Source organism: Rhagoletis pomonella, unplaced genomic scaffold (assembly GCF_013731165.1).
Source record: "Rhagoletis pomonella isolate Grant_MI unplaced genomic scaffold, Rhpom_1.0 Rhpom_scaffold_01362, whole genome shotgun sequence".
Taxonomy (NCBI): domain Eukaryota; kingdom Metazoa; phylum Arthropoda; class Insecta; order Diptera; family Tephritidae; genus Rhagoletis; species Rhagoletis pomonella.
Window position 1 is genome coordinate 16,419 of NW_023459916.1, and position 10,762 is coordinate 27,180.

At 35.6% G+C, this 10,762-nt stretch overlaps 1 protein-coding gene across 2 annotated transcripts; it reads right to left on the minus strand.

Moving 5' to 3' along the window:
• Positions 1–6,341: 6,341 nt before the first annotated feature.
• Positions 6,342–7,823, minus strand: LOC118752280. 2 transcript variants are annotated; one of them, XM_036487150.1, is made up of 3 exons: positions 7,431–7,823; positions 6,979–7,150; positions 6,342–6,881 (listed from the first exon to the last, which is right to left on the minus strand). In XM_036487150.1, the coding sequence occupies exons 2-3, from the start codon at positions 7,066–7,068 to the stop codon at positions 6,594–6,596; spliced, it is 378 nt and encodes a 125-aa protein (XP_036343043.1). In that variant the 5' UTR covers positions 7,069–7,150; positions 7,431–7,823; the 3' UTR covers positions 6,342–6,593. The 2 variants fall into 2 exon arrangements, with proteins under 2 accessions (XP_036343043.1, XP_036343042.1); XM_036487149.1 differs by lacking the exon at positions 7,431–7,823 and having other exon boundaries at positions 6,979–7,218.
• Between the last annotated feature and the right edge of the window lie 2,939 nt (positions 7,824–10,762).

A 10,762-nucleotide genomic window follows, 5' to 3' on the forward strand; every position in this document is an offset into this window, starting at 1 on the left:
TCTCTATCCTTGCGAAAAACGTCAAAGAGAACTGTGTTGAAGAACTCCGCATAAAAAAGTTAGCATTTAGCCAAGTCTCGGTTAGGACGAAGCAGTCGTAATCCAGTTGCGAACTCAAAACGTAAACGGGTTCAGATTTGGTTCTGAGTCCCGAAGTATTTTGATAATAAATGCTTGTTTTGCGGGCACCGGAAGCAGAAGGGTTTTGTACTTCTTTGGCTGAGGCTGACAACCTTTTTGAAAAAATCAAATGGTCGGATAGAAACATTTGAAGGCCAAATATTTGATGTCAGCATTTTATTATATTGACGTTCTGGAACTCCAAGCTTGAAATTTATGTACTTAATACCCTCCGAATTAGTATTTTTCTTAAGAAGCTTATAGCATAAAATCTCATTCCTATTGATAGCCGCATGTTTAGCGACATATTCAATGATGTTCTCCGTATTAACGGAGGGCAAAAACAGAGAGATATGAAGCAATTTGTGACGAAGAACAACTCCCAGCTCAGAGTTATCGTTAGTTCCAAATACACAAAGCCTTTGTTTTTTATGAGTGCGATTTTTAGGCACAACAGACCACTGTGCATTATTTGGATGTGCATTGTTAGCAGCATTATTCGCTATTGTATTATTTGACGTAACATTGTTAGCCACAGCAGCGGCATACGACGAAGCAGCATCAGGAGCGCACGCAGGCGGCGCAGGCAAAAAGCATGAGTTGGCAAATGCAGCCGGCAACGTGCCAACAGGAGTGGTAGGCGAAATAACAGCAGAAGCAACAGCAGACAAACCGGTATTACTACCAGGTGTAATTGAAAAACCGGTATTAATACCCGGCGCATCAGAAACACAATGCGTTTCTGTGATCTTATCAACTACTAGATTGTTAGCAGTACCAACAGCATCATTAGGCGCACCAGATGAAGCGTGCATGTGAGTATGCGTTCGCATTAGAACCATGGTTGCCACAATTGGTAAATTTCTACCAAAATTGGTAACTTTTAAACGGTTTGGTAACTTGGTAACTTTTGCAGCTAAACATCTATTTGCATTACTAGAAAGAAATGAATTATGTTTTGAATGTGCGTAATTATAAAAACCCTTCGAGTTTCAGTGGCAGCACTACTGACACTTTTACAAAATTACTTCGATTACATTAGAGTCATCTCATATTCATATACTGGAAGTATTTGTTTTACAGTGGCAGCACCAAGGGCTGCACTTTTAAAACAACTTTCGAATTTTTGCGACAAATTTTGAATTCTACCCTCTCACATTTTAATACTGGCCATCTGGTAATTTTTGGTAAGGTCCATAAATCGTTTTGATTATTCCGGCAAAAAAAAAGTCGCGTGCTTTTTACCAGACCCATCTGCCGACATGTATTTCGACACCTACCGACATATATTTCGACGTACAGTAAATTATGAAAAACCGAAAAAATAGCAAAAAGATTAACAATTTTCGCAATTTACTCGAAATTTTGCACGAGTCAAACGAACGGTTAAAAGCATCCGCCACTCTTTTTGTGCGCCAGTGCTATGATTCCGTGAGTCGCAGGTCCAAGTATCGGCACATTCCGAACGAAAAATTACACTGAAAATGGCACAACGTCGAAACCGGTTTGTCTCCCAACCAAATTTGACAAGGGATGATGGAAAATCATTCCACATTACATCACACTCCTACCCTGTCGGAAACACCAACAACGAAAATGAGAATAACGGCACATGCAGTAATTAATTGATAGAAAAATATTTTCTAATAAAAAAAATTATTATAATTGTCAATAGCATTTTCAATCTTGATAATTTATCAAGAAAATAGATTTAAACTTCTGTGCTAGAACTGGGAGTTCTTGATAAATAATCAAAAATTTACAAATTATAAAAATATTGAATTTATTAAGTGCACAGAACCGGACTGTAAGTATATACATATTTGTTATGAAATATAGCAGTGTTATTCAGTATATTTTTTTCTCACTGAAGAAGTGAAGATTTTGGTAGTGAAGATTTGGTAACTTTTCTTAAGAGATTTTGGTAGAAAAAAATGTTGGCGAGTGGCAACCATGATTAGAACTGGCTGAGCAATAACACCTTCACTGGCAGCATTCACAGCTGACGATGTCTCCGAAGAAGAAGGCAAAAAAGCAGAAATACCAGTATTACCACCAGTTATTAAACCGGTATTATTATCATGCGCATTCCCAGCTGTTAGGCTATTAGCAGCAACAACAGCATCATTAAATTTAGATGAGGGCAGTTGAGTGTGATTTTGCATTTTAGATGGCTGAGCAACAACACCTTCACTAGCTTTATGTTTTGAACGAGTAATTCGTTTGTTTTCAATTATACCAGGAGCCGGCAAGTTAGTATTATCATTTACTGACTCAATTAATGCGATAAAAGTGCTTTTTATTCCGTCCAAGTCCGAAATCGCGTTTAGAACTTTATCTTTAGGCCTACAATTGGCCGCACAATTAGTACACAAACTCATTATTGCGAGCGATATATAATATTAACCATAAAGCACAGAGCGAAAGAAAACACGTCCGGACCGTCTGAAAGCTACCAAAAGGAAAAAAAATTTAAAATTTACCGAGTACATTTCATTTAAAAATTGTTTGGAGTTCAGCATAATCCGCTAAGTTTGACACACAAGGAGTGTTTATCCTTAGGGACTGCCTCAAGTAGCACAAAAATCAAAAATACACCAAAATATTTTGTGTATTTTTTGCATCGGCGTGATATACATTTTCAATATAAGAAATATGCCATTTCTAAGCGCAGTTTTTGAACAGTTTATTTCGACTCAGTGTTAAGCTTATACCGCTTTTACGTGCATTATTTAGACCTACCGTAAATTTTTTTTACTGATTTTCGGCATATATATTATGCTAGTGGTATACAAGTTTTCTTGTTTCTAGAACATAATATAAACTCCGTTGGTGTAAAATACGTATTGGTCTTGGCTCAAATCATACACCATAATGGTAAAGAATTTACATCATATTCTAGCATAATATATTTTCATGAGTGTGAAGAGTACAAAAGGATTCGAGGAATAAAATTTACTACGAATCAAAAATAAAATTAACTCAGACATAAAATTTACACCGAAGCTCTTTTTTAATCTGCACAACTTGGAATTCTTTTTATAATTCTCAGAACTCCTCTTCGTAATATGCAGGCAAGAAAATCGCGAATATATATGAATGTGAGTTCCTAATTTAAAAACGAGGTACATTCTGTTGAGTGAATTTCGGTACTACCCCCTCTAAAACTCGAGCGCCTCAAAATTTATAAGGATTGGAAGATTTTTAAATAAATCTGGAAAAACTTATATTTTTAAAGCAATGATTTTTTCGCCATTATTAAATTTTCAAGAGATGAGCTATTTAAAAAAGGGTCGAAAGTACACATAAAGTGGCATAGTTGAGCCAATGTACATAATGAAATTGTTAAATTAGTTAAATAATAGTCATACAGCTTTAATATGGCGTCCAGCTCAGTTTCAGTATTAGGCTAAGTTTACAACCTAACGTATTAGCGTAGCGAGAATACATAAAAATCGCTTCTAACCAACATTTACACAGTCTTTCATGTTTATCGCTGTGCAAGCAAATAAAAATTATGCAGTTTGTTAAAAAAAGCTTTTTCTCATACTTAAAGCCCAAATAAATAAAAAATAAGCATATGTACATATTTATATAATAAATTAAACATCTCTTTTACTGCTATTATATACAATACAATATGCTTAAGTTTCGGTATAAATTTTCAAAGGGTTGTAGAAACAAATTAAAATATATTAGGGGAATCCCTACGCAGCAATGTATCACACGTTTTGTTGCTTTCCCAACAACAAAATATGTGCTAGATTGCTACGTAGCAACTTTAAATCTAAAATGCTACTCATCGTAAATTCCCCTATTATAAAAAATTAGTCGTGTATAATTTTGCTACAATTTAAACACTAGCTACTTTTTAATCGCGAGCGATTATGCTGGCGAAGAAGTTTCTTTGAATTGAGCGATTTCCATTGCATCGCGTAACGCTATTACTCTAGGTTGTGAACTTGGCCTTACTTTTATAATACTTCGAAAATATGGTCGTCGTCGAAAACTTACACTGATTCTTGAGTTTGGTACAAAAATATTTACCAAGCCAAGAGCGGTGTATTTATTTTGCCCTAGACACAATTCAATTTGAGAATTTGGTATAAAAAATGTTTCTTGTCAAATGAACACAGTTGACAGAAGTTTAAGCGCCTACCACACGTTCATTATTCGAACGCAAACGCGAACGTATACGTAGGTTTTGTTAACGTTCGCGTTCGAAAAGAAGAAAACAAATCAGCGTTCGCCTATGTTATGTAGAAAAAATTCTCGCAGTTGTTCGTACTCGTATGTACTATGCAACTTATAGCTGCATTTGTGAAGGCACGATGTTGAATCATTAGTACCCAAAAAAACTTTAAGGACCGGTTACTCAATGTCTGGTTAACACTAATCTCCGGTTAAACATAGTTATCGACGTTACCGACTCCCTGTTATATGCATGGAGTCGAAGTCGTCGATAACGATGTTTAACCGCAGATTAGTGTTAACCAGACATTGAGTAACCGGCCCTAAGCGTGTAGGGGTGCCTTATTGATGCATATTTTACCACTGAGGGTCAATTCCCGTTCTGCGTTAGTCTGCGTTCAAACACGGAAACTCGAGTTGCTTATTATCGGCGATTTCTCTTTTGGTGTTGCCCTTTGCATTCACACACAGAAACTATTTTGTACGCAATTGTTGTTGTCAGCTGTGAATCGTCAACTTGAATTACTCAGACGAACGAGAGCACAAAGCGTGTTTCCCGAGTACTGGCGACTCGGTACCCGTCCCCTTTCCTCGTCGCTCTCTCCCCTACAAGCTTCGAGTTTCCGCAACAAAAGTTTTCGTGTCTGAACATCGACTTTTCGTGAAGTGAAAAAAAAACTTTTCACTTTCGTTTTCATTTGATGTTTTCACGTTTTCACTTCATCAATCTCTAAAATGCGAATCTTATTTATGCTATGAAAACTGCTCGCTGAATAGCTTATGAAATTGCGCTGAATGATATTTTTTGACAGATGGTGTAAATAAAATTGAATTTTAAACTATTATCGAACCTCCACAAAATGTCTGCTGTAATTTTTTTACTAAATTTGTCTAGAAGATTGCGGAAACGACTCTGGTAAAAATCGCGAATTGATAGTTTTTTCATTTTGATGCATATGTTGTTTTTTTTTTTTACATTTTTAGGGAGCACCCCAGACTTTTAAGAAGGAATCTTCGAGATATGGAAAACCCATTCACTAAAATAACAGAAGAGCACTTTGTCGAATTATATCGATTTTCAAAGGCACTATGCGTTCAGTTGATTAATGAACTCAAACCATTCCTCAAGGGCTCATGTAAATTGCATGCCATTCCGAGCCATATAAAGGTTCTGTGCGCACTTCGATTTTTTGCCACTGGTAACTTTCAGCGAGCATTGGGACAAGATCAGTTTTTTTCACACTCACAAGCATCAGTAAGTCGCAACGTGAAGAATTTAATGCAAAGAAAATACAATTTTTCGAAAAACATGGATTTCCGGGAATAATAGGCTTAATCGATGGGACTCATATAAATATATGCGCACCAAAAAAAGAGATTGAACATGTGTACTACTGCCGCAAGGGTGGCCATTCCAAAAATGTACAAATTATATGTGATGCCAACCACCTTATATTAAATGCAAGTGCTAGATTTGGAGGTACAGCCCATGACTCCTATATTTGGCGAAGTTCGAAAGTGCACGACTCTCTTAAGCAACATTTCGATAGAGGAGAACGTGATTTCGGGCTTTTAGGAGATAGCGGATATCCATTACAAGTATACCTTTCTAATTTCAAAAGCTTTTCTAGATATTTTAAACCTTAATAATTCTTTACTTAGCCTTGGCTGATGACTCCAATCGCTGAACCAGCATCTAACGCCGAAGAAATCTATAATATAGCACATAAAAAAACAAGAGCTATTGTTGAAAGACGCATTGGGGCGCTGAAGAGCAGATTTCGTTGCCTATCCAAGGAAAGGGTACTTTTTTACAGTCCACAAAAATCAGGCATTATTATATATGCTTGTATCGTACTGCACAATTGTCTTATATCTGCTAGAGTGCCTTTCAACGAAAGGATTGAAGAATCTGAAACACACATAGCCGATGAAATTAGTCCAACATTTGACAATGTTTTAAGTGAGGCACGAAGACAACGAGCAAGAATTGTTGAAGCCTTTCGCCAGTGAATAAAAATGGAAATAACTTTCTTTTATATTTGAAACTTTAATGTAAATTAAAGCAGGTCACACATTAGGCTTGGTTGGTAATTTTTTTGTTTGAATCGAAATTGAATAGTCAAGGGTATCGGTAAGGTTCTAGAATACAGTGCACAATTTTAGATAAACCCATCAAGCCATTTCGTCGAACAATTAAAATAGCAGCATGATTCAATATTTTTAAAACTCCTTCACTCTGGGTCAATATGGATTGATCATGTACAGTGGTCGAATAAATTTTAGCCGATATCATCTTTCTTCAAGCTTACTAATTCCTCTAGCGCCTGCTCTTTTTTTCTCGTTGTGGCTAAATCGTCATAATCTATTACGTCATCAGCAAACAACTTGTCTCTTGTCTGGCGCTTCTTAGTTTTCTGAAGTACCTTTGGCGTTTTGCTATTCAGAGTGGAGGGCATTGCATCGTTTTGATATGCGTCCGTCGGACTCTCCGGAATAAATTGTGTAGTATCCACTTCAATAACTTCTTCAAACAACGGAGGGCTCCGATCTATAAAGCAATCCTCTTCCTATAGAAATTTGAATTAATAAAGATACATTAATAAGCATACATACTAACAAATAAGAACACACTTAATAGGGCTGTTCAGGATCTTGCGTATTCACAATTTTGTCAAATCCAAGTTCAGGATAATAGTCTCCATCCACTGCTTCCTTTGAGATTAAATTTATAATTCTCTTTTGAAACTCTGTCATTTCCTTTAGCTTTGTTATACCATTTACGCCACTCCTTTCTTGCTGCTGCTTTATTGAACTATATTTTGATTTGGTGGAGAGCCTATTAACAAATTTAGGAAAATGTTTGACGTTGTTATTTTCATTAAAAACATTCATGCCAATTATGGTATCCATGCCACCTTGGCATATGCTCTTGCATTTGCCACCTAGGCATCCGACTCATCTATTCCAATCTCTACGGTCATAACAATCGAATGTGAAGGATTAAATTCGTGTGAATGGCATGTATTATCCGACGGATTCCTTCACATGCGATTGTTATGACCGTAGGGATCGGAATAGATGTGTCGGATGCCGTAATTGGTATGAATAATTTTTACCTCAAGTCGGTCCAAAATTTTCTCCACTTTTTTCTACATTTTTGTGCTGCTCCCAGTCCATTAAGTGTCTGCGCCAATTCCTCCCACTTCTTATGTTGGGTTTTAGCTCCGTCTACCCCTATAAATCTATGAAAACGCACAATCTTTAAGCAATGTTAAAACGGCAAAAGTAGAAAAATTACTTATCGTTGGCTAGGTCAGGATTATTTTCTAAATAATTAATGAGGTGCTCCTTTTGGACTTCACTTGCTCTTTTTGCACGACGTTGAATTTCTTTTTCCATTTTCAATTTATTTTGCTTGCAATTGCGTTTAACGCGGCATTTTTTCGGCGTTAATTTGGTTTTCACTTCACTTCAATTCGATCAGCTGTTGGCACTTTAACGCAAAACGAGAATCGCTAATGTGGAGAATTGGTGAAAATATTTTTCACTTCTCGTTAAGGCCCTGTCTCCACAGGAAAACACTGATGTCGTGATTACCATGTCACAAAATATATTTCCAATGGAGACCGCCTATTTCTCATGTGCTGCAATATATGTCAGCGCTTATTGCTTGACATCTATTGCAGGCAATTCGATAGTTGGACAGCCATATTTTCATTTAAAAGAACGCGTGCTGGTGGTAACATCGATGAAATTTTGATATTAAATCAAAATAAAAATCTGTTCCGTATTGGATAAATTATGATTACGTTTTAGGAAATTATTTAGCTAGTTTTTTAAAGATTTAAATGTTTTTAAACACCGAAATTGAGAGAATGTTGTCTGGTGGCGTCATGCGGCAAATGCTTATTTCAAGACATCAAAGTGCCCACACACAAAAACTTGCAATCACATTGCTCGTCAAAATGACAGTTGGTAGGCCATCGCTGTTCGCCTGTGGAGTTCTGCGGTAACGCAGAACGGGAATTGACCCTCTGGTGTATTAAACATACCAACCAGTGTTGCCACTTGACAATATTTTTAGGAACAAAAAATCGTACCAAATCAGTTTCCAAACTACTATTTTTTTTAATCATCAGATATTGATATTTTATTTCGTTTCTGATTTTACTTTATGTAAAAGTATGAATCTTTGAGATTAATTCAATTTATATCAATTATTTTATGTCTAAAATGTAAAAAAATACAATCGATATAAACATTTTATATTTGGTAACAAAAAAAATTTATTACTGTGCTCGCGCAATTTTATTTTTATTTATTTGTTTTCATTTAACTATGATGCAATAAAATTACGGAATGTCAGCAACATAATCTTAATATTTCGGTACGAATTTTAGGCCATTTTAGCACGCTTTCAGTACGCTTTTCTACTTTTACATCACCATTGTATTACCGCCATTCGACAAAATTTATTTAAAATTTTTACAAATGTTCTAATAAACGAATACTATACAACAACAGTTCAATGCATTTTTGACATTTCGAATAGGATTTATTTTCTATTATAACTTCAAAATTTCGGTAGGATTGCAAAACATCTTTAAAATTTGGAATCGAAAAACCAAATCGATGAGAAATCAATTTCGAACGAAAACAGAACAGCCCTGAATTTTTTTGCCCAACGAAGCAAAATGAAACCACCAATTTTTCAAAACGGCAACAACGATAGCAGCTCTACTTGTGGTATGTATGTATAACAAGCTCATATTGAAGCAGGCAGTGTATTATAGTTGCGTTCCTTATCTCCCAGAAATAGTCAGAAAAAGTCCGAAGTAGTAAAATTTAGTCCAAAAAGCGTTCCTTAACTCGAAAATGAGACAGCAACACTCAGTGAGAGTGACTCTCTTCAGTCCGAAGTAGTCAGATTTAGTCAGAAGAATTTTAGCTGGCAAAATCTTGAAAAGTGACAAACTCAACTGAATTTAAATTAACGGAAACTAAAGAATACACAAAAAGTTAGAATAATCTAAAAAGTAAAAAAAGTTAATTGAAAGTGGAAGGAGGCAAAAAATATTTGATATAGTAAGTGTTTTTTGTGCTTGTGCTTGCGTGAATTTGTTTTGTACATACATTTCTATTCTTGTTTGACGTTAGTCTTGTTGCCATTCTTTGGACTAAAAATTTGGTTTTTTGCGTTCCTTTACTTTTTCTTGTTATTCTCTTTTAGTGAGCGCATTTTGCTTACGCTCTTGCATTTTGACACTTTTCAGATTTTAGTCTGAAAGATAAGGAATGGACCTTATGTACACACACACTAGCTTTGTTTCTTTACTTTTCTACCAGATCATTATCAGGAAGATGAATGGGAAGAATTACAGAATTACGCTCACAGCGAGTGAAATATCGAAAAAGTTAAGAAACGCAAACTAGCAAGTAAACACCTGACCGATGCTTTTGACAACTGAGCATATGTATTTGCTGCGAATTTTTAATCGCATTTTATGTTTAAAAATTGTTACCAAATACTCACGTTTTGCCACACTTTATCAAATTTAATAAATCGCTCATTTTTATTAAAAAATACCAAAATATGTAAAAGAAGCAAATCAAAGTAGCTGTGCCTAACCTCTCTTAAGTTGGGGCAGCAGCTGAATTTTTCACCGCATTACGTGAAAATTATGGCCCCTATTATGAGATGAATTCGATTTTCGATCTTCGCTGGCTATCGAAGATCGAAATTGAAATTCGTATTATGAGCTATGCAAGTGTGTCGAAATTTTCGTTGAGTATCGAATTTTCTGTCGAACAGAATTTTGCTTTCGTTGGTGTAGCGAAGTGTTAGAAAATTTTAAAGATGTATGATTTTGCATTTGTTTTCTTACTTTTTGGCGGCTAGACACTAATTTTAAACAATTTGTATTAATTTCAAGAGCGGCCCCAGGATAGAGCCTTGGGGAACCCCAGACGACAGACGGTCGTAGCTTAGATAGTTTCGAATTAACTTTTACACACTGAGACCTGCCTACCAAGTAGCTCTCCATTAGTCGCACTGCAGATTGTCCAAAGCCAAAATAGTTCTTTAGTTTTAAGCAAAGCAGTTCGTGGTTCACTGAATCAAAGGCTTTGGAAAAATCTAGCAAGCAAAGTAATGTCAGGTGATTTTTGTCAAAGCTTATACGAATATCATCAAGAATTTTTATCATTGCTGTGGAACAGCTGTGCTTACTTCTAAACAGAGCTGTGTAAGTGTGAAATCATTTTCAATTTAAAATCAACAATTTTTTTCTTTCCAGTTTTCATTACTTATTCTTCGCTTAGGATTGAGGTTTAAAATTTTTGAATTTTCCATTCCCTCAAAACAGTTATGAACTCACACACCAACATATTCATAGCAAGATTGAAAAAACCAATGCCCAATCAAAAAAAGGTTTAACACTGAATGAGT

Excerpts from the sequence above, each read along its gene's own strand:
- LOC118752280 (XM_036487149.1), bottom strand. The coding sequence starts at position 7,206 with ATGAATGTTTTTAATGAAAATAACAACGTCAAACATTTTCCTAAATTT. Across the intron at positions 6,882-6,978 it reads AACTTGGATTTGACAAAATT|GAAGAGGATTGCTTTATAGA; the intron begins GTGAATACGCAA and ends AAATTTCTATAG.